Consider the following 24,405-nt stretch of genomic DNA (forward strand, 5'->3'; position numbering starts at 1 on the left):
CTCCCTAGCCAACCTCTCACAGCAAATAATACAGCTAAAGCCCTTTTTCCCTAGTCAACCTCAAACATCAAATAATACATGTTTTGTACTCAAACTACCGCAACTTCTCCTTAAATCATGTCTGTAAGCAAATATTACACTTAACCCACTTCTCCATAGTCCACGTATAGCAGCAAATATTGCATGTTATATACTCAAATAGTACCTTTCTACTTAGTACACAGCTAGCAGCAAACATTGCATGTTTTATACACAAACTAAAGCCTATTCTTTCTAGTCATAGTCTAGCGCGACAAATGTTACATGTTATATACACAAACTAAAGCCACTTTTTTCCCTTGTCCAGGTCAAGCAGAAAACATTACATGTTGTATCTAAAATGAAAGCCACTTCTTCCTAGTCAAGTCAAACTGCAAATGTTATACACCGAAACTAAAGCCAGTTCTTCCTAGTCCATGACTAGCAGCGAACACCTCTAGTTCTAGTCTAGCAGCTATTATTACATGGTATTTACTCAATCTAAAGTCACTTATCTCTAGTCTATGTCTTGCTGGAAATCATATACATAAAATACTCAACTTAAGTCATTTTCCTCAGTCCACGTCTAGCAGAAAAAAAATTACTTGTTATCTTTTCAAATAAAAGACCTCTTTTACCTTATCAACCTCTAATAGCAAATAATACATTGTATGTACTCTTAACTTTTCCTTAGTTCATGTCTGGTAGCAAATATTGCACTCAACCCACTTCTCCCAAGTCCACGTTTAGTAGCAAATATTACATGTTATATACTCAAACCAAAACCACTTCTCCTTAGTTCACGTTTAGTAACCAATATTACATGTTATGTACTCAAACTAAAGCCAGTTCTAACTAGTCGATGTCTAGCAGCAAATACTTCAGATTAAAGCTTATTTTTCCTAGTTTATGTAGGTTACCATGACGTTTGTTCATGGTGTTTTTTTTTTGTTTTGATTTTTTACAGATTACCCACTGCAGGAAGGCGTCAAATTCATCATCATTATTTTGAAAAACATCCCTGAATATTAAAATGTTCTAAAACTATGTAAGAATCGAGATAAAAATGTTAAATTGATTACTAATTTCCCTAACATCCCCCGGGAAAATAGCTTACGTCTATACACGCATTTTTATAGTAGCTGGGAAAGCCCTTCAGTTTAATTTAGTCAAAATATTCTTATCGAAGCCAAGTGTTAAAATGGCTATTTTTACAAAGATTTAAACAAACTTCTTTGGACATAATTCCCTGTTGCCTTTCAATGTGTTGTTGTTTTTAACTTTTGGTGTGTGTAATAAAGTGCTTTTTATATGTATGTTTGTATTTCGAAACATTTTTACTCAATTAATTACAGGAACTCACGTATTACGGATCAGTGTTGATGGTATAGTTTTTATTATGCAGAGACAGGAAAGAATAAAACATAAAAATAATTTAAATGTTGGTTTTTTTTTTCTTCATTTTTCGGAATGATTTTATTACAACTTTTCTACATTTTAAAAGTAGGCGGACAAGACAGGCACTCCCATAAAAAGTTTTATGTCCATTTAGATTTGAAAATACTTCTGAAGCTTAAAGATTTTAATTGTGTTATAGTAGGTAACAGTTTACATTATAGTATTTTATCATATTGAACACCAAATATAGTTATATAAAGAACAAATGTTTAGTATGTTTTTGTATGTACAATTTTGTACACTGACATTCGGAATAATTAGGGACAGGTGTCATGAATGATCGTTACCTCGTTGTTCTGTCGCATGTATGAATATTGCCTTAAGGATTTATACCGTCTTCAGAAATATTAACGTCTTATTTTCGTATGAATTTGGCATGGGCAGTTCTACAACTGCAGCTTGTCAATATAGTTAAAAACGTTATAATATTTAAAAGTTGATTTAATTTTTAAGGAAACATAAAAGGAAATTACATGATTAATCATAGTGTAAAAATCGTATATCATAAATTAAGATGTACAGTTTGTAAAAAAAAAATGACAAATCACTGACGCACATGTTAGCTGAAAACACCAAACGAGGTATGTACGATAAATATACAGATATATTTTAAATTATTTTGCATTTATTGTATAGAAATATTACAAAATTAATAATTTTTAAGTTTGTAAATACAGAGTACTGCTTATATGAAGAAAAAGAAAAGTTTATTACAATTTGTTTCAGTAGTTTATGTGTCATATCTTAGACACTCCTGTGCTCACATCTTTAAGATTGCAACTAAATGTAACGGAAACCGGAGTCGTATTCATTTAGCTATATTTGTTTAATATTTAAAGTATATTATTCCTCTTAGCGTTTGAAAATGTACACAATTTAGTAGTATGCAATTTGTTCCCTGAGAATTGTATAAAATGGATGTAAGAAAGAGAAACGGCCAATTTCTCATGTATTCTTTCCCCTCACTAGGGGACAAAATCAGACAGTTGTTAAAACTTTTTTAAAGGAGAACCCGGTAAGACCCCCTTTTGGCCCAAAAATATAGCATTTTTACAAATTTGGTAAATTGTAAACTTTACGCTATTTATTGGAAAGAAGAATACTTTTGCTACATTAATATTGGCTGTTTTTGACAAACAATGCACATGCATCAGGTACTAGCATCATTATGCATGCAAAATTACTGAAATCTTCACAATTTTAACATTTGTGCTAATTTTTAGACGGTTTTTGTCTAAAATGGAAGTGGCCGCACTTGTGTTCAGTCTTCATATTTAAATATATGTTGTACTTGATGATAATATATAACATATATAAAGGTTGAGACTGAAAACGAATGCGGCCACTTTCATTTTAGACAAAAACTATCTGAAAAACTACGTTTAATGGCATATTTGATAGATTTTTCATATTTAAGCTTGAATTTGAGATTCTTTAATCACCAAATCAATTCAAATCTTTCAAAAAAAAACTAATTGAATCGACTGAAGTAGACAATTAAGTGTTTAAAAAATGTCAAAAATCTTTCATCAGATGTACTTCAAATTTTAGGCCAAAATTAGCCCTTACCGGACCTTCTCCTTTGATATTATGAAGAGCCTATAAGATATATTGAAAAACGTTTCAATGATTTCACATATTTCCATAAAATCAAAATATTGTTTAATGCTGCATATGCTGTTAACTTGTTTCATTTTTATTCAAGATGAATTACATTGTATCTGAAAGACAATATATACTTAATTCCAACAGAATGATGGTGAATGACAATTATATATCGTGTATACTTTTTGGATACATACTCATAATCAGATTAGACAAATCTACCCACACTGCAGTTTTGAGCTATTTTTATGTATAATTCAATGTTTAGAAGTATACATATACAACCATCATATTTGAACACACATGATGCAATGATACTAAGATATTTGTTAAAATTCAAAGACCTTTTAAAATTGACCCTCCTAACTAATTATTTGTAATAACATAGAGGGAGATTAGTTATATACGTAGATAGTAGCAATAAAAAATGGTCCGAGTTTGTTCTAATGATGACAATATCGTGTAATGAGACGTTACATTACATAAAGTACTGACTAATATATGATTACTATCCCCTTTCTTACAACACATCAAAATTATTTGATGTTAATTGTTTAATACACGGTTGTCTACTTTTGATATGAAACGTTACTTGAATGGATAGGGTGTTATTTCATTATCAATCACGGCCAACAAGTCCTGTGTTCGCATCTGGTTATGAAAAACAGTAAATCACAATTCTAAAGACAATTATTTTGTTTGATTATTCAAATCGTTCAAAGGGTCTTCACTTTTGAATAGATGTAACGTTACTGCTTATGGAAATAGGGAGATGTGATACGTATGATTGCCAATAAGACAATTAGCTTTCCACCAAAGACAAAAAGACGAGGATGTTAACAACAATATGGATCTGTAAGGCCTTTAACAATAATAAAACCCCATACCGTATAGTAAGCTATAAAAGATCCAGGCATAACAAAATGTTTAACAATTCATATGAGAAAAGCAATTACTAATGTATGCTAAAAACGGCAAATAAAAAACAATTAGTAGACAGCGACCTTCGACAACAAGTTGATAACATGCTGCTGACTTGTGACAGGTACATAAAGAATATTGCGGATTTAAACATGCTAATGGGCACTCAACCCTCCATATAACAGTGGTGTAACAGCACAACAACAAATTAAAACCCTATATAGATGGGTTAGAAAAGGCTTGCCTCATCATATCGACACTAAGTAAAAATAGCAAAAAGACAACAACAAAAAATACCTCAAGGTACCGATCTAAGAGTATTCGCAGTTTCTCATAGCTACAACCCATTTCAACTAATAAATAAACCATGTTTCCCCAGACTAAAATTTCAATTTGTACACATCCAATGGATTTAGTGTAAATACGTCATAAACAGTCTGAGTCAAAATGTCAAAATATCGCTAAGATAAGTCTTCTGTAAGTGTTTTTGTAGTCGATTTCTACATGTGCATTATAAGCCGAAAGAGTGAAAATAAAGAACAGATATCACATGTTTATCTGAATAGAGAGAGGAAAATGTCAAGAATCATTACATTATATCTATTTGTTTTTTTAATTATACATTTGTTTAGAGGATTTCCTAAAGAAAAAAAAATCAAATATGCATTTTTAATAACCAACACTTCATTACAAGTAAATCAGAAATTACACATTTTCACGTTTTCAAATACTGATTTTGTTGGGGAGAAAAGGCATTGCATTACATACATTTTATCTCTTATTTTATACAAATTTATAAAAAAAATCATAAATCTGATTGAAATGGAAATTTACTTTGCGATGTAATAAGTTCAACTGATTATGATTATGATATTTATACATTTCAACACTTATACTTAAATATCATAGTACTAAATTGAAAAAAAAATCATTCTTTTAAATAATGTATGTAAACATTTTTTTATACCTTAGATTGAAAATCTGCTAAATTGAACCTATATTCCCCTTGTTTTGTAGGAACATTTTTTTGCATACTGGTATGTGCGTTATATGAGATAATTTTATTATTGAAAAACAAACTTTACATTTCTGACACGAAATTTACCAATCAATTGTTAAATTTTGTTTATTTTATAATAACATGGACGTCTTTTAAAATATTTTGAAATGTCAATTATTTGCCAGCTGTTTTGAAGGCAGAGAGAAATTCATGTACTTTACATAAACTAAATTCCGAAGATTAAGAATGTATTTTGGGCATTGGTTGGAGTTAAGCTTTTAAATTTTGGAATATCAAAATACGGTATGGTTATTCAGCTTTACACATCTGATGTTAAACCAATTTCGAATTCGTCATTTTTGCTATAATTGCTAACTGAAAAAAATACAATTTCTAGTAGATAAAAACGAGGTAAACCATCACCCCTTTAGAATAAACTAAAGTTCCTGTCATATAAGAATTTGTTTAGCATATTTATAAGCGAGGCCATGGACACACTATTAATGTCAAAATATGCCCCAAGGTGGACATTTGCCATTAGGACAGTATTATGGAGAATCAGTTTTATATCTATTCGATTATGACCACATCAAAATGCCTCCTTCCTTGTAAACAGTTGTTTATCACATATAATTTGTTACAAAAGACACATGATTATATTAAAGTAGTTCCCTATACAAGCCAAATGGTTCTTTTTTTAATAATGATAACTCTAAAATCAGTAATTATCTGGTGTTTTGACTTGACAAAAAAACGTATCTACTATGTTTATGTTATATCAAGTGACTGTAGCTAATATTAATAAAACGATAAAATTCTTCAAACCTGTCAGATATGTAATTTCATTAATTAAGGAATGACTGTAATATTTTTTCTGTCTATGAAGATGAGGTGCACACTGAATTACGCGGGTTATTTAAAATGTGCACCACATTTTTATGTTATTTTGAATAGTCAGAAAAAATATTACAATTTAATTTAAAATTCCATTTTTAATTTTGGATGTAACACGTCTTCTAATTGGCTGAAAGATTTTTGTCTATCAGTTCATAGACATAATTTTGTCATGTGACCGTGACGTCATCAACGTCTTTTTAATGATTTACTTCTTGAAAATGGCTAAAATAAATTATAAGGAATGACTCATAATTTTCCTTAAAATGGAATCCAAAATTAAATTATAAGGAATGACTGTAATATTTGTTCTGTCTATTCGAAATAACATAAAAAATGTGGTGCACATTTAAATAATTAACCCGCTACGCGGGTTATTCAGTGTGCACTTCATTTTTTTTATGTTATTTCTTCATAGACAGAAAAAATATTACAGTCATTCCTTAAATGGATATGTTACTCACCTTGTTTTGTGTTGATTCCTTTAACCTTTCCGTGTGCAAGTCGTAAAAATTTTGGAAAAGTCAACAGTGTCTTCGTAAATTTTTTTGTATGAATGAAATGTCATGCAAATAAATTACATTTCTTTACTCGAATTTGTAAATTTTAGTAAAAATCAATAGCATTTGTTTTTAATCCAAAGTGTACAAACATGAGGAGACCATATCGGGTACTTGAATGCCATGAAACAAAACGATAGTAAAAATCTTTAAAAAAAATAATACCAAACAATCAATATATAAGTTATATCAAAATGCAAGTCGTTCATGGCAGACCTTGTAATAGCCCTTTACCGTAGATAGTCACCAAGTGAGTGTTTAAAAGTAAAACCGCTATAAAAAGGAAATACCCGACTCTTCACCAAAATGACAAAATCAGAAATATATACGCCTCGAAAAAGGGGCGAAAATTATCTACCTATGAAAATCATGAAGCTGCATCTTAACTTGAACTTGTGTAGCTTTATTTCATAGGCACTAAGAGTTTCAAACATCTTTATTTTCAAAAATATTTAGGGGTTTTGTTTGATGAAACGTAAAAACATCTTTTCTGAAATGAAGTCTTTGGTCATTTAATGATGCTTGTGCATTTCCATATATGATTACATATTTTGTAACATATCGCCGTTACAAAAAATATAAATAACCAAACTCCGTGTCAAAGTTTGTTATGAATAATTATGAATAATTGTTTATATAATATATTCTACTTTCTAGTTATTAAAGCACCGAGTTTAGAATAGAGCAGCATATAAAAACTTGTATAAAAGAAAGATTACATGCGCCTATTTTCCTTAATTTAACGCGTTTTTGCTATTACTAACACACTCTTATTGGCTCTTTATATGTGCCATTCCTAAGAAATAGAGGTGGTACTACCATTTGAACTGTTCCCAAACTGCTCCCAAAGATAACAGTCTGATTAAAATTCAAATCAGTTGTAATTCACTCACTCGTCGGAGTAAACGTGATCTTTATTTTATATTTAGTATTATTATATAATAGAAATTTATAATTATATTGTGATAGTAGTAGCAAGAATATATCAAATTATGGTAAATAAGCTGAAAAATATGATTCTGTTAGTCTTAAAAGAAGAATGCTTATGGTTCTTAATTAAACAGGCATTGAAGAGCATTACGAACTAAATGTTCCAAAGGTTATGTTTAACCTGGATAAGGCCAACTATGTCTCCGGTTAGAAAAATAGAATGATTTGATAATTTAAGAACAGTAAATCACAGAAAGTAACAACATCTATGATGCTCATGTCAGCACAGTACAAGAGTGCTGACAATTAGACTGGAGATATCCTCGCTTGCGAAACAACGTGTAATAACCAGCAGAACCCAAATTGGTCATTTCAAACACAGAAATTGAATCCATTTATCATGTGACTGTAGGAGAGATGAACCAATCGAAGATATTTTGTTGAATGATCAAATTTCAAAACAATCGTTAAAGTTGACAGCATTAACAAGAGAAACCGCTTGATAAAAAGAGAATTAACTGCGATACATAAACATTAATGATACATTGTCATTTCATTCTGTCATGTTACATGATTACACCATGTGTCTTGTAGATAGGTTTTTGCTTTTTATTATCATCACAAATTTAAACCTTTGTTTTTAAGACTTACACCAAATGCATGGTTTTGTATGATCGACGAGCGACTAAAGTACGCTTAGATATGTTTTTACTTTATGCATAACGAAATTAAACTTTTTTTAACATAAACTATATGTATGGTTTTGTATGACTGATGAATGACTCTAATTTACGCTTGAAATTGATTTATTTTGTTTAGATTGAAAATGAAATATTACATCTACATATTATATGTGGCCATTTCGAAGTGGTTCAGTGAAGTGGAAGGACATGGTCGACTGGTTGATCCGCCATCCAGATCCAGTATGTGGCGATATGGATATAAAAATCCACCAAATTACAATGATAATCAACTTTATTGTGGTGGAGCTCAAGTAAGATACACAATTCCATTCGCCATGCTATTAACAAATATGAGAAAAGTCACAGGTTATTTAGTTGACCAAAGTCCGAACTTATACCACCAAGATATTTTTACTGTGGCAAGGAATTAACAATTAAGAAAACGAAAGAATATAAAAAAGTATATAGATAATCTGCAAACAGCACGTTTCAATAGTTTTGAAAGAGTTTTGACTTCAGAATTAAAATGTTCATCATTGTATTCAACTGTTTCTTGAAAGGAAACTATTTCTTGTATACTTATAGACGAGCCAGACTGTTTAAAACCCCCTTAATAAAATATAAAGGCATAAATTGTTCGATTCTACCAATATAGTCTGTAGATTCCGGAGTCAATTAAAATTCAGATTTCTCTGTATGGTATTGTATTTATCCTGATCCGAGTATATTTTTATAAGCGGGTGAACTTTATCTGTTGTTTTGTATTAGTGATATTATATTGAAAACATAAGTTTTCATAAAACTAGTATGTGGTCTCCAAAATAGATTTTCTAAATACAGAATGTTAAATTCGAGCATTTGAAAGATTTCAATGCAATTACCACTAATACCACTACAGATGACATATAACCAATTCTTTACAACTCTCTTAGAATTATGTAAAAATATTACACATGTATATAAAATCTCATTAAAGATACAAGGTTTATAATTATGTACGCCAGACGCGCTTTTCGTGTACAAAAGACTCATCAGTGACGTTCGAATAAAATCAAAGTAGATTAGGTTGATGCGAGACCGAAAAGGGGAGGGGGATAAAAAGCAAATAATGTTGTGGAATAGAGGAAGTACTAATTTGAGATTAAGGTAAAAAGGTCAAAAGGGAAAAAGGATAGCACGAAGGTAATCAATCAAAAAAACATAGTCGAAAATCGTCAAAAAGAAAACAAAAGACGAACAGGTCCATCAAACACTTAATAGTAAACTCAAAATTGTGCAACACGAACCCCTTTAAAACATGGACGAACATGTATGCTCAGGAAAAGTAAATAATTTTTTGCTGGTAGATAAGAAATATTCAGAGATTCAAAAAAAGGCGATCACACATCCTGTCCATATGTACTGCAACTTTTGTCATTATGATAGTTTTTAAAGCATGTTAAATTCTCTAAACAAATTTGACAAGTTTAACGCATGAAAAATCATTTTGTATATTTCAGACTGTTTTTATTTTTTTCTCGCTTCTTCTAATTCTATAATGTTCTATTTAGTTTACTTTAATACATAAAAATTATTGAGACAGAACCCGACGACACAAATGATCGAAAGATATTTAGAGTCCAACATACAGTCAACCACAATAGACTATAACTAGCTCTAAATCGTCCACAACGTTAACAATAAAAACACGGACTAGGTTCCTTTAAGGCAGGTATATGAAAAGTACACTCAAGCAGATATAACTTATGAAAATGCAACAGAGAAAATTCACATAACTAGTATTTAAAAAGAAAAGTAATAACTCGCCTTTGTCAAAGTTGCTAATGCATAGCTAACGATCACATGCAAGATTTTGCATGCTATAGATATGTCTTTTATCATGACAAAATATCGTGTTTATTTTAAGGTGCAATATGAAATGAGCAATGGCAAGTGCGGAGTGTGTGGAGATCCTTGGCCAGGCCCACGTGACAATGAAGAAGGTGGTAAATATGCAAATGGCATTATTGTAAGAACATACGACCCAGGAGAAGAAATTACAGTAACAGTTGAACTTACTGCAAGTCACAAAGGTTATTTCCAATTCAAATTATGTCCAAGAAATGATCCACTGCAGAAAACAACACAACGGTGTCTAGATAATTATGTCTTGGAACTTGCAGACGGAAGTGGCAATAGGTATTATATCCCGAACAAAAATGGCTACCAAACTTTAGTCGTCAAACTCCTTCTCCCAGAAAATGTAAAGTGTCGTGACTGCACATTTCAATGGAAATACAATGCGGGAAATAGCTGGGGCGTAGATTCAAGTGGTAGAGGATGCTTGGGATGTGGGAATCAAGAACAATTTTATGGATGTGCAGATATTGCAATTGGGTACGATGACATTGACGAAGGTGATTCCTTAATCACTGGAGATAACTATAAAACAAAAAATTACAGTCCACCTCCTCCTCCTGTTACTAGTGAAGAGCAAACACAAGATACAAATACAAATACAAATACAAACTGGGACGATGATGACACACCGACTAGTTTTTGGGACTCGTTAGTAAGCCATACAGATAAGGGGAGTGAAGTGACACTATTAGAGGAATTCGAGAAACTACAACGAATGTTCAAAAACAAAAATATTAGACCATGCGTGTGTCACAGTTGTGTAGGTAATACTTGCGTGTGTGAATGCCTACCACATTCACGCGCACACAGTTTTATATCCGATGGTGTCAGTGCTTGGCTTATGTATGTTTTAAGTGTACTGTCATGCTTAATACCAATTATTTTGATGTGATTTAATTCAAGTTATTATGTCTCATCTTCTGTGTAACTTTTACAAAGTTACAAACTACACGTCTGTGATAAGTAGCGTATATGAAAGGCAAAATTACACAAAGCGCTTTGCTTAATTTATTGTCTCAAAATGCTGAACACAGTTTAAAGTGCCATTAACATTGAAGAAATCGTATATTGGATTTGTCATTACATTTTCTAATATGGATATTTCAACAGGAGAAAGTGTTGGAAGAGAATTAAAGACCGAATTTCTATTACAGATTCTTTTTCTGTATTACAGTTTTATTTGACTTGTTTACCAAAAAATAAAAGTGCTGATGAATCATCTTGCTTTAAACTCAATAACATGAAACCATGATTTATTCCTCTTTTTGTGGCATATGCATGCGATTGCAAAATTTCTCTTAAATTTTCAAATTTATAACACATAATTATGCTGTTGCACCTCATAATTATCTGGATAGAACTATGACATAATGTCATCTGATGTTCTGAATACTGGAAATTTTAAATGCATAAAGCAATAAATAGATAGATAAATAGAATAATTAAAATAAATGTAGAAACTAATAAATGAATGAATTTAAAAAAGGACATCTCGGTTGAGTGAGCTGAAAAGAGATTATTATAGTTTTTATTCGATTGTTACCCAAAGGTTTGTGGAATACATAGTTACGCAGTCACGTCCTGTCGGAATGGGGATAAAAAATCCGATGCCTCGTGTGTTGTGCCGCACTGTCTGCACATCCAAATCCTATTGTGACAACTATCTGAGATATTCTAAGGTGGTCTGGTTTATAGTAAACTGTCCCAATCAAAACATACCCTCATTTTCAAGTTACGGTAAAAAAAATTCGTCCTTTCTCCCGATCGATATACCTTGCAAAACCTACCTGCTAAATTGTTTTTGTTCTTAATATGCATTGAATATTTTCAACTGGACATTAAGCAAGCACCAATCAATCAATCATTAATTCATACTGTCTTCGATCATCTGTACAGATGCCAACCTAGTACTGCTTTCTTTGATTGCTTCATCGCATGACAGCCTCCATTGATTATACAGCAATAAAACAGCATGAGTGATTTTACTTCTTTCCAGTCTTTTTCTAAAGCACTATTTATCGTGAACAGAAATAACTTTTATATATTATATTTTGATAAAGTCAATAACCGTGTTATTTGCCCTTTTTATTCTTTTTATTTGAGAGATCTGTTTTCACCAGAATAGTTACAGTCCATTCATCAGTCGTTTCAATGGCGCCCATCAAGCGGACTTGGGTGTTCAACATATTTTTACCTTTGATAAAACTTACTCATTATATCTTAGTTCTATCTGCGTTCACCTAACTTTAATCATTTTTGGAAAAATCACAACTTATACTAAGACTGTGAGGTCGAATAAGAATAAAAAGATGGGTGCATGAACACTTATGCAAAATTTTATCTTCAAAGACCCAAATGTTGGTAAACCTGTCCTAGCTCCATAAAACACACCAAAACATTCGAAATCACTATCTTTTCCTCGATATTGACATAGATGGACGACTTCAAACTAGAATATTTGACAAACGTGATGTTTTCAACTTTCCATTTCTCTGCATTAACATACTCTCTAATACGTTACACTCGGGCATGTTCATATAATACAGACTTTATTAGTAGGCGTATGCTCCAAACACAAAAAGTGTTTCAACAGGATTACTAGAAAGAACGACTGAAATCGACACTACAGAAATTACAGTCACTATCACGAATTGGTTTTCCGATACAGTATCTAAACTCACAAGCGAAATGTTTTTTTGCGGTCTTTGATCTTTAGATTCCAGTTGATCTGTAATTTTACCGATTGCGTCCTATTCCTGATTATGATATTTTGACTATATGTGGATTCGCATGGCTGGTGATGCATGTATAGCAGGAGACGCTTAATTTATCGATACACCTTGTCTCACTCTTTTTTGGAGTTCATGCGATTCCCTCAGAATTTGTTCATTTCCTTGTTTTTTTTTTTCTCTTCTTATTCGATATACGAGATTTGAACATCGGTAAATTACTGTCGCTTTAATTTTGTTTTCTGTGTAGTGTTTTTTATAACCTGTTGGTCATTTTTCGTTTGTAATTTTTTTCATTTTTTTTTCAAATTGTATATCTTCCTTAAATGATTTTGAATTGTCCTTTAGTATCATCCCCTTTTAAGTTCTATTTCTGTTAGGATTGCTATTGTATGCTCTTTTATGTATCCTTTGTTATTCCACCGATAGAGATTGACAAACAGGAGTGTTAAGATGTCATTAAATTCGCCATATAATGTTGTGACCGTCCCAAGTCAGGACATTTTTAATGGTTTTCTTTCAATTATATCTTTATGGTTTTTGTTTATATTTTAGAGAATTTGGTTTACAGTCTCTGTCAACTTTTCTAAGGCAAATGAGAGCTAGATATTTTGTACAGACCCTTTTCTATTGTTAGAAACCGTATGCTGAACTCCTTGGTTTTTGTGTGATTGGTTGCTGTCTCATTGGCGTATATCCCAACTTTTTTTTTGTTCATATTGTTGTTTGTCTTATCGTTTTTATTCTTCACTCTTTTGACTTAATTTTGATATCGCTGTTGTTATCTTCTTTCTATTTTCATCCTACGAATGATAAGGGTTTTCCATAAATGGTATGAACACATTATGATATAAAGGAAACACAATACATTACATGTACATACATTTGTATGAGACAGTGTATATGTTAATTTGACAGCTTAACAGGATGCAGTACAATTTGCATACACATATTTAGTATTCATTTTATCGTCAAATCAAATAATCACTGACATTGTAAATAGTATAACATTAGACATGTAGAAAAAAACCCAAATATCTATTCTTATAACATACTCCTATTCCAGTTTTATGATAACATATACATAATTATAATATGCTTTTAAACATTCAATAAGAAGTTGAGATAAATATTAAAGCAAGAAAGGGTCAAATGGCACCATCGTGGGGTAAATAAAACCATTGAAATATTATGAATCAATATTGAAAGGTTCCTATGGAAAAAACCTCAATACATCAGCTTTCAAAGAGGTATTTATAGTTGTTTCGTTGGCTTACACTCAAATGATGAGGTATTATGCATAAGAAGTGCCTTTAAATAGGACAAGGAATGTTGATGATATACAAAAAATAAATAGCTGTTAACATTACATAAATAACAGATGAAACAAAGCAAATTCTTTCAATTTCATTAAAAGTTGAGATACTTAGAGACAATTTTCAGTAAATTTAAATTATAAGAGAGAATAATAGAGACAACTGTATTTTTATTAAGAAAGACAAAGTAAAACTTTATACAGTAAAAATTAACTAAAAGTTAGCAGAAATTTGCTTCTAAACATATTTACAAACAATTAAGTTTTTATTCTTTTTGCATCTTATAAGTCATGTACACCTGAAAACATAAAATTCGCAGGCAGTGAAAGCACATATGCTCATTATGATGCAAAACAACAAACATTAACACTTTTAAATATTGTACAAATTTGTGGCTATCCATGATAAGTTGGATGATAAATTACTTTTGGTAAAAAGAAAATATTTTTGGTGTGTCTGAGGTTTTTGTTAATAGTAAAACAGTAAAAAATATTTTGTTAGTATTTAAATACTATATTAATCAAATACAGATGTAAAAACACATTACCCAAACAGAGAGTGGAATACAATACTTAAATCCATGCACAAAAAGTTAACGTAAATCAGAAGGGTCATTTAGTTGAAGCAGCATTTTATTAACCAAATCAATTATGATGTATAGATATATTTCCATATATCCTTATGACTTGATCAATTCTACAAGTGTTGCGTAACATTTATATATTTTGCCTAATACTGTATTATGTAATTTCGCATGGTTCATTATCAAATAAAAAAGAAATAGAGAAAAAACCTTATTGTTTCCAATGAGTTAACCATTTCATTAACAGTCACTTAACAGAAAATGACACATCAATGAAATAACATGCCAGCACAAAAGCGCTTACTACTAGAATGATGGTAACCTTGTGCTAGAATCGACCTCCAGCAGGGGGTTTACACAATGTTTGAAAACCCTCATCAAAGACCAGGCTTGTAATTGTTTACTCGAGACGTGCGTTTTGGTATTTATGATGAGTTTATTTACAACCACTGGGTCGATGCCACTGCTGGTGGAGTTTTTATTCCCCGAGGGTATCACCAGCCCAGTAATCAGCACTTCTGTGTTGACATGAATTATCATTGACATGGTCATAATCATAAATTAACTGTTTACAAAATTTTGATTTTTTGAAATACTAAGGCTTTTCTACCTCAGGAATAGATTACCTTAGCTGTGTTTGGCAAAACTTTTAGGAATTTTTGGTCCTCAATGCTCTTCAACTTCGTACGTTATTTGGCCTTTTTAACTTTGTTTTATTCGAGCATCACTGATGAGTCTTTTGTAGACGAAACGCGCGTCTGGCGCAAGTACAAAATTTCAATCCTGGTATCTATGATGAGTTTATTTACAACCACTGGGACGATGCCACTGCTGGTGGAGTTTTTATTCCCCGAGGGTATCACCAGCCCAGTAGTCAGCACTTCTGTGTTGACATGAATTATCATTGATATGGTCATAATTATAAATTAACTGTTTACAAAACTTTGAATTTTTGAAATACTAAGGCTTTCTACCTCAGGAATAGATTACCTTAGCTGTATTTGGCAAAGTTTTTAGGAATTTTTGGTCCTCAATGCTCTTCAACTTCGTACGTTATTTGGCCTTTTTAAATTTTGTTGATTCGCGCGTCTGGCGCAAGTACAAAATTTCAGTCCTGGTATATATGATGAGTTTATTTGTCTACATATCATTAGCACACGAACAACAGTGCTGGAAGGCCTCATCAAGAAAACAGCATCGAAAAACTTAATTTCAAAATGTTATGCCGAATCTAGCTGAAGTCTTTTATGATTTGGTTGCTAAAGATTATAAAAAAATTAGATCAATACAGATCAATGATCACCAAAGGAGAGTAAGTCAACATAAATTTCCTAAACTCATATCTGAAGATTATCATAGTTCCAATGGTAGCAGACTTCGCTCGTGTATGTAACAACGTATTTGATTTTAACGAAAGAAACCTTTGTATTACTGAGAAATTATTACACCAGAGTTTTCGATATCACTAACTAGTCAAAACATTTACTAAATTTTATCATCGGTACAAGGACATCATTCGTAAATATAAATGAACATGCAGACATCTTACACGTTCAGGTATTTCACATCCAATCTTTTATGGTAATATTCTATACAAAGCACAAAAATGTCGACATTCACCTCAAAAGCTAACCAAACCTTTAAACAGACTTATTCAGAAGAGATATAGTTACGATACTGTTGTCAGGTCAATAAAGATGGCATATTTTGGTATTTATATTTATTCACTCATGGGGTCTTTGCATCGGAAATAAGCACATTTATTCTAAAACCAGTTGTTGGCATGATACGGGTTATATTCTTCTCATATATTTTATGATAGTATGATACTAAACCCCTAACGGGAGGGATTGTGCTTGATTTTCATATGATGAAGACATAACCTTTCAATCAGTTTTATTGAGGTCTGGAGCTGGCATGTCAGTCTGCTAGTAGTCCTTTGTTAACTTATGTATCATTGTCATTTTGCTTAGTTTCTTTTGTTACCTATTCTGACATCGGACTCGGACTTCTTTTAAACTGAGTTTTACTGTGCGTATTGCTGTGTGTTTGTTTATTCTACATTGGCTAGAGGTATAGTGGGAGGGTTGAGATCCCACAAAACATGTTTAACCCCGCCGCATTTTGCGCCTGTCCCAAGTCAGGAGCCTCTGGCCTTTGTTAGTCTTGTATGTTTTTTAATTTTAGTTCGTTTATATGTTTTGGAGTTTAGTGTGACGTCCATTTTCGTTGAACAAGTACACATTTTTGTTTAGGGGCCAGCTGAAGCCCGCCTCCGGGTGTGGGATTTTCTCGCTGTGTTGAAGACCCATTGGTAGCCTTCGGCTGTTTTCTGCTCTTTGGTCGGGTTGTTGTCTCTTTGACACATTCCCCATTTCCATTCTCAATTTTATTAAATACAAACAGTTTACAGGAAGTATATATAGTTGCTAACTTACTTTTAATTTAAACCAAAACAAGGATGCATAACGTGTCCATATTTTAATAGTATACACCAAGTGCTTATGAAATCTCTTTCGAATTTTCCGCAGCGTATTGATGTAAATATTTTGGTTTTTGGGTCAGATGTTTTAACTGATGAAGAAAATAGTACTAATTTTGTATTGGTACAGAAATATATATTGAAAAGTAACGAGTTCACACAATAATATGAAAGCGTCATTCATATTTGTTCCTTGCATTTCATTTAGTTCATTTCATTCACTTAATTGTTCTTTTCTCCTACTCAAATTACAATATAATCAAATTTATTTTGTATTTACTGTTCTTACTTAATTCATATTGACAGAGCATGCTCCAAGTATTCATTAGGTCGTATGTCATCAATTTTTGGAGACAGATTAAAATAAATAAGAAATATTGCTTGTTTCTGGATCCAATTGTTTATAATGTTTTATTCTATATATTATCATGATTTGATTTATTGAATTAATATTGTTTAAACCAACCAAACATTATACAAAATAAAACATACAGCTTTTACAGGTAGCCAATAAGTATGATATTATAGAAGTATTCCGTTAAATTCATGGCTCTTACACAAAAAAGGGAAGTAACTGCAATTTTAATATTCAAACCAATAGGAAAATCCAATTTTGCCAAATTTTATTACAGACACGAAATCATAAAAGTTTTTCGATTAGGGATTCAAAACTTTTGTGCAATATGCTATAGCATATCGGAACTAATTCGTATTTTGTAAATCTTTTGTGGACATAATCGTTGGTTCGTCTTTAGAGATGTCAATGGTAAGTTTTGCCTTCTTTTGTTGATTGATTGATTGTTGTATGCAAACATTCAATGCATATTCAGGATGCAAACAAATCAATTATCAATACAATAGGTAGGTTCAGCAAATTAGGTCGACCTGAATGAAATTCCGAAAATGCCACTAGGAAATGAGGTTATGTTGGATAGGAGCAAAAATTAATATTTTTAACAGGCCACATACGGAATCCTCATAGAGTTGTTGCAAGGCCTCCTAAACGTCGAGAGAATGTGTTTCCCTTCCTAAACGGGAAATCGGATTTGACGTCCGAAAGCCGACCCTACGCATGGCTGCGTATTTAAACATTTTGTTCAGCTAAACGTAGAGAACTTTAGCAAGGACTTATATGCCAGACAGGAACGTACCTTTGACTTCAGTGTTCATTATGTAGCATTGAAACGCATTGGAACGCATTTCCCAATCATTAGGTCTGTCTGTAAACAAACTCAGCAAAGGTACGAGGCGTATACTTTTGTACAGCATGCGCGCGTATCGTCTACACAAGAATACTCGTTGACGCTTGAATAGTAATAAAAAAAAGTCCAAATAAAGTACGAATTTGAAGAGCATTGTAAAGTGTTGTCTTAACTCTCATGTTTCGAATTTTGCAAAATGGCATTTACCTTCAGCGCTGAAAATAAATTTAAAAAGAGGTCAATGGTCACCATTGGAAGGTTAGTGAACTTGTGAAGTATCCTCCAATGGAATTATCTAATCAGTTTGAAACATTCTTCGCTTCGTGAATGTATTTGTAGCTGTTAATTATCTTTCTTGTAAACAATGAGGTATTACGTAGAGGAAGTTTCTGTAATTAGGTGGAATAATATTTATAGTATTTTGTTCATTTGAAATTGTTGTAAAGAACATGTAACCATAATTTCCAATTTTTTGCAATTCTTCAACAATTATGATTTTAATTATCTTTCATCAGTGGATTTCATACATGACAAAAAATTAGAGATAACTGTATTCAAATGTTTATGAAAAAAATTCATAACCGACTTTAATGTAATTCACAGTTATTGGATTTTTTTTCATAGATTAATGGTAACATATTTTTATAAATGAATGATTTATTTCTCCTTACAAATTATAAAATATGTATTACACAAATATTCCATTTACATTTATATCTGAAGATGTATATTCATTATTTTATATGACAAAATTTGGTACGATAGATAAAAGTGATAAGCATCGACATAAACATTGGACACGCAGTGATAGTATGAATTATCATTGTCATGCGCACAAACCACGTAAAAGAAAGAAACCAACCCTACTTCTGTTATGTTGATGCAGTCCTGTTATGCGACTTTTTAAAGAATAAAAAGATTCCTTGCATTCATCGAAAAGTATCGGTCTTCTTGGTCCACGTATATGACAAAAAGTCATTCTCAATGAAAAAAAAAGATAAGAAGACTACCCCGATGTTAATTGTACAATTTACCACAACAATTTTATATAACCTTCTCAAAACATTCAAATATATTTTCTTGAAAATAGATACCATGTAATGTTGTACTTACATAGGACATTATTGAAAAACAGCGAGAAAAGAGTATGTTAGAAAATGACATGGAAGGAGGAATATAGAGTGCTTGGAAGAGAAACCTGTCGTTTTGCTTGGTGTTTAAAACAAAAAATGTTAAATTTACAAATTTTTGTAGTTTATACCAATGTTGTTCTACTCTATCAGTGAACTCACCGATGCGTACTCTAAGAAAACAACTTAATTCGGGTTTCAAGCTGTAATCAAGTGAATTGATAATAGAAAAACACAACATCCTACAAATTAAGCGTTGTAAAACATTTTGGTTTTATCATTTCCGATAAATTAAAATATAAAGGTTAAAAAAAGGAAAACAATCATTTTAATCGATTATGGTAAAAACATTTAATTGGTATATTTACCAAGATGCTCATTTGAAAGAAAGAATATGTCGTCTTAAAATTTCATACTTCCATTATTACTTAAATAATAATTATAATATTACAATCAGTGAATGTTATAAGGAATTTATGCAAGATGAAATTGTTTGCAAGAATCAATACTCTTTTATTTCTTACAAGGAAGTTATCAAATATAGAGTTCCAAATGATAAAGTTAATCATCCAATCAAAAAAATTTACGTACACCATTAAGAATTAAGAATTGGTTGACCGTTATGGAATATCTATTTCGCAAACGACGATGGATATGTTCCACAATTTCATCCTCTTTTCCTCTTTTTTGATTAATGCGGGAATGTTGTAATTTTATCCGTCTTTTCGTAAGATTTAACGCATAATTATTTACTGCTATTTCTTTATGGTAAAGGTAATGACACAAACGCTAGTGTCAACACTAGAACCATGATCGGCACAGTGCTGTCTCATCAATTTGCTATGAATTATATGTCTTAGAATCACGAAGGGTCAACATTGTCCCTAATTTCCTTGAAAATTAACGTCAGTAATTTTAGTTAACGTTTCATGAAACAAAAATGTTAAAATACCTGACAAATGCAGATCAACAAGCTTTGAAGCATTTCATCAGTAAAAGATGTCATAATTGACCAGATGCATGGACCACCATAATTTTAGTTGGGCCTTGTATCTTTCCCATAATAAGCTTTTAATTGAAAGTTTATTTTAGTCAACGGGCGTTACTAATGTTTTCAAAAGAAAATAGACATTAATAATGCAGTCAAACAGGATATATGGTTAAAAACAAGTAAAATGTCTTAATAATGAGGCTGTCAACAATGTCAAAACAAAGAGTAAATGTTAAATTCATCTCAATTTGCATATTTTGTATAGTAAAATATCGGATATTTGTAGTGATAAAATAAAGTAAAACTATAAGGACACATTCAAGTTTTCTTTGCCTTACTTCTTAGGTAAATTTGATGCTCAGGCTATCTTAAAGGTTTAATTTGCAGAAACTTAAACGGTCTTTTGTAACTTCATTTAAAAAGAATTCCTTATCATATTCATTGCAGATAAAAACTCCAAATTTGTCTTTAGGGCATTATTATGCTTTCACTAGTTGGTTACTTGGAAACTGAATTGATAGCAAAATAGAAAATAGCGCAAAAGTTAGTTGAACTTTAGACATGATCTTATATTGTGACTATAAAAACAACAATGCAAAATGTTGCATAATGTGTAAAATGGTTCAATCAAAATGAAATACATTGAACATCATCGGTGTTACTTAACAATTTCGTTCTCATCAAAATCCCCAAAACTCTTCGGATTAAAATAAAATAAAAAGTGCATTCACAATGACATTGTGTGAGAAAGATTCTGTGAACGTTTCAATATAATAGACAGAGTTGGGACCAGTTGGTTGTGCATATCGATGCCTTGCACCTTTGTTTTAGAGTCAAATAAAATTTTATTGCAATGCAATCACAGTTTTGGTATTTGTTAATGTAAAGAGAGGGCGGACGAAAGGACGCAACTTTCAAAATACGCTTACGGTTTGTTTTTATTCAATATGTATTAGACAATTTGTGTGGATGAAGGATCATACCCAATGTAAATTTGAAAAGACAAACATGAAATGGTCATAGGATTTAAGGAATTCGTGTTACTTGAATGTATAAATTGTAACAAACTTATATCTCAATTTCTAGAGTTCATTCAACTGATATGTTATTCACTAAGGCACATTATGGAATATGCATTTAAAAGTTGATGATGTAATAACCTGTGGCCAATTAAATATTTGAGTCGAAGTAAAAATTAGTTTTCAGGAGGGTAAATGAATTAAAGTGCATTGATATCAGAAATTGTAACCGTAATTTATATACAGCTCATCAGTGACGGGCGAATTAAAACTAAAGTTAAACGAATTTCTTTATCGACTTCATAAAAAAGGGCTGTATACTGATGTACCTCTGTCCATCTGTCCTATATTTATGAAATTTGCGTCTCATTTTTTTCAGAAAATACGAATTAAAACTTTCTGAAATTCGTATCATTCTTCATTTGAATATGTGTAACCGTAAGATGCGTTTCACATCCATTGCTTAACAACTACATTTTTACCAGTGGTCTCACTACCATTAGCCCAAATAACATCTTTTTACGATTACTGTATGCAAGTCAAATCTCAGACTGAGATAGAGCGTGTTGATTATGGAAATATTTGTCAAATTGTTAATGGAACATCACTACATATTGAATGTATCTTCTATTTGAGTTATAAATGAAGATTATTATGGAAAAAACTATTTTCAAATTTGTCTTTAACCTTTGCAATGAGTTATATCTCGTGCAGAACAATTGGTTTCGTTAAGCTATTATAGTCTTTAAAGGCAAGTGCATATATTTTAATTTACATCATATAAAACCATTTTGATGTGTCCGAAATCACCGATACCATAAATCAACTACAGAGTCAGTCTGACTTGATTTAATATGAGTCCCAAATTGATTGTTGTCTCATTTGTAATTATACCATAGCTTCTTATTCTATATAGTACAAAACATAATCATGATTATGTTAGGAGTGAAAATAATGTGAATCTTCCGACATTTATAAAAGGAGGACAACCTGTAATCCAATCACTAAAAGGGAGGGGCATCCAAAACCAAGAAAAAGACAAAAGAAATGTATTGTTTTCTCATTTATATGACCTGTATACAAGTGTAGCGCATAAATCAACCAATATTAATTGAATGAAAATATGAAAATGGAAATGATGCGTATACATGCAGGTATAGTATTTATATCTTCTGATATTATGATTAGCGATAAACATTTTATACTAATATTCATCTTTTTAAGAACATAACGTATTATTAAAATTTAATAATTGTAAGCCTGAACACTAGCAGAAAACCATAAACATATATCATTAATTTGCCCGACAATGACGCACAATCTGTTGGAGTCATGTGCACCATTTGACGAAAAATGCAAGATTTACTTCCCTTTGACTAAATAGTGTGGAATTGGTTTTTTTTTTAGAAACAATAGCAAAATATGCATATGGTAGTCATCTTTTAGAAAGTAAATCTAGTTGAAAGATAAAATAGATCCCCATCAAAGCCTTCACTTAAATTATATCGTATAATTACATCACATATAAAGATAAACCCAGCCTCAAACAATAGTTGGTATCTCAGGGACAACAAACTTGCTATTACCCTCATAACAAGTCAATAAGCGTATAATATTATAAGCTACTGGCTATTTTATCAGAAAATTTGAAGCATATATTTTGTCTATTGAATATCAATGTGTATTAGCTACGAATTTAGTTTGTGAAGTTGAGCTTATTATGAAAACAAAACGTTAAAGTGAATGAAACCAGGTAAATAACATCAACAATGTATACCTTTCCTCACAAACTACGCTCACAATGGACAAACAGGACAAGTGTTGCTTCTTTTTGTATAAAACATAAGTATAAGCCAAAACACGTATCAAAATATCGATAGAAACACCATATGTGGTCAATTATTTCAATGTGTTTTTGATACAAATGTTCATTAATAGCGTTGATAAACATTTTAGAATGAAGATAATTACATCGGAAGTTTAACTATTCACTGCAAAGTTATTCATTAAAAAAAGATACATTATTTCTCTTGAATAAAGTTAAAGTCGTCCCATCGAAATATTTACGATACTATCACGAGTTGGTTGACCTTTGTTGAACATCTGTGTCACAAATGATCACGGATATGTTCTAATTGTCGTAACAACAATTCCCTTATTTTTTTCCTCGAATATGACATCACGAAAGGACACTTGTTATCGAATTTGTAGTTTCACGAGTAACACAACGGAGCAGGATCTGCTTAACCTTCCGGAGCACCTGAGACGCATTTTGGATAGCATTGTCAGTTTGTCTTTGACTTTTGATTTTTAGTGTTCCTTTTTATTTAACCTTTATTATTCATTATATCAAAAATATTATCATTAATATTTAATGTTGATTTCCATTCCTGAACGTTTCTAAATTATATGACACTGTTTTCTTTCTCAAGAGAGAGAATTACACACGAAAAAACCTCATCAAATATACCAGGCTTATAATTGTATACGTCAGACGCGCGTTTCGTCTACAAAAGACTCATCCGTGACGTTGGAATCGAAAAAGTTAAATGCTAAATAAATTTGGAAGTTGAAGCGCATTGAGGACCCAAAAGTCCGAAAGGTTTTGCCAAAAACAGCTAATGTAATCTATTCTTGGGTAGAAAATCCTTAGACCGATGCTTGAAATCATCGGTTAACCAAAGATTTAACATATACTGTTAACACTATATATGTGTTTTGGTCTAGAGCACAGCCTTGTATTTTCGAAGCGTATTAATTGCGCTATGAAAACACAATAAGATTGAGCAGAGCGCATGTTACTGTTGAAAAGTGGGAAGTTGACAATTGGAAAGATAAGAATCACCATGTTCGTCATAAGTTCTAAATTCATTGGAGTACCGATTGTCTGTATAAATATCAATCCATCAATATGTTGTCGACAACTAAGTCCAACATTTTGCTGATAATATTTTCAATATAGTTGTTGTTGGAATCAGTGTTCTT

General features: G+C 31.5%; 1 protein-coding gene across 1 annotated transcript; it reads left to right on the forward strand.

Moving 5' to 3' along the window:
* Positions 1-1,815: 1,815 nt before the first annotated feature.
* On the forward strand, positions 1,816-11,187 carry LOC127708490 (uncharacterized). The gene is made up of 3 exons (XM_052213378.1): positions 1,816-2,057; positions 8,206-8,380; positions 9,976-11,187. The coding sequence occupies exons 2-3, from the start codon at positions 8,213-8,215 to the stop codon at positions 10,858-10,860; spliced, it is 1,053 nt and encodes a 350-aa protein (XP_052069338.1). The 5' UTR covers positions 1,816-2,057; positions 8,206-8,212; the 3' UTR covers positions 10,861-11,187.
* The last annotated feature ends 13,218 nt before the right edge of the window (positions 11,188-24,405 follow it).

The sequence above is a fragment of the Mytilus californianus genome, unplaced genomic scaffold (assembly GCF_021869535.1).
Source record: "Mytilus californianus isolate M0D057914Y unplaced genomic scaffold, xbMytCali1.0.p SCAF_7, whole genome shotgun sequence".
NCBI lineage: Eukaryota > Metazoa > Mollusca > Bivalvia > Mytilida > Mytilidae > Mytilus > Mytilus californianus.

Coding starts and splice junctions, on each gene's coding strand:
- LOC127708490 (XM_052213378.1), top strand. CDS start 8,213: ATGAAATATTACATCTACATATTATATGTGGCCATTTCGAAGTGGTTC. Junction 8,381..9,975: donor TTTATTGTGGTGGAGCTCAA/GTAAGATACACA, acceptor GTTTATTTTAAG/GTGCAATATGAAATGAGCAA.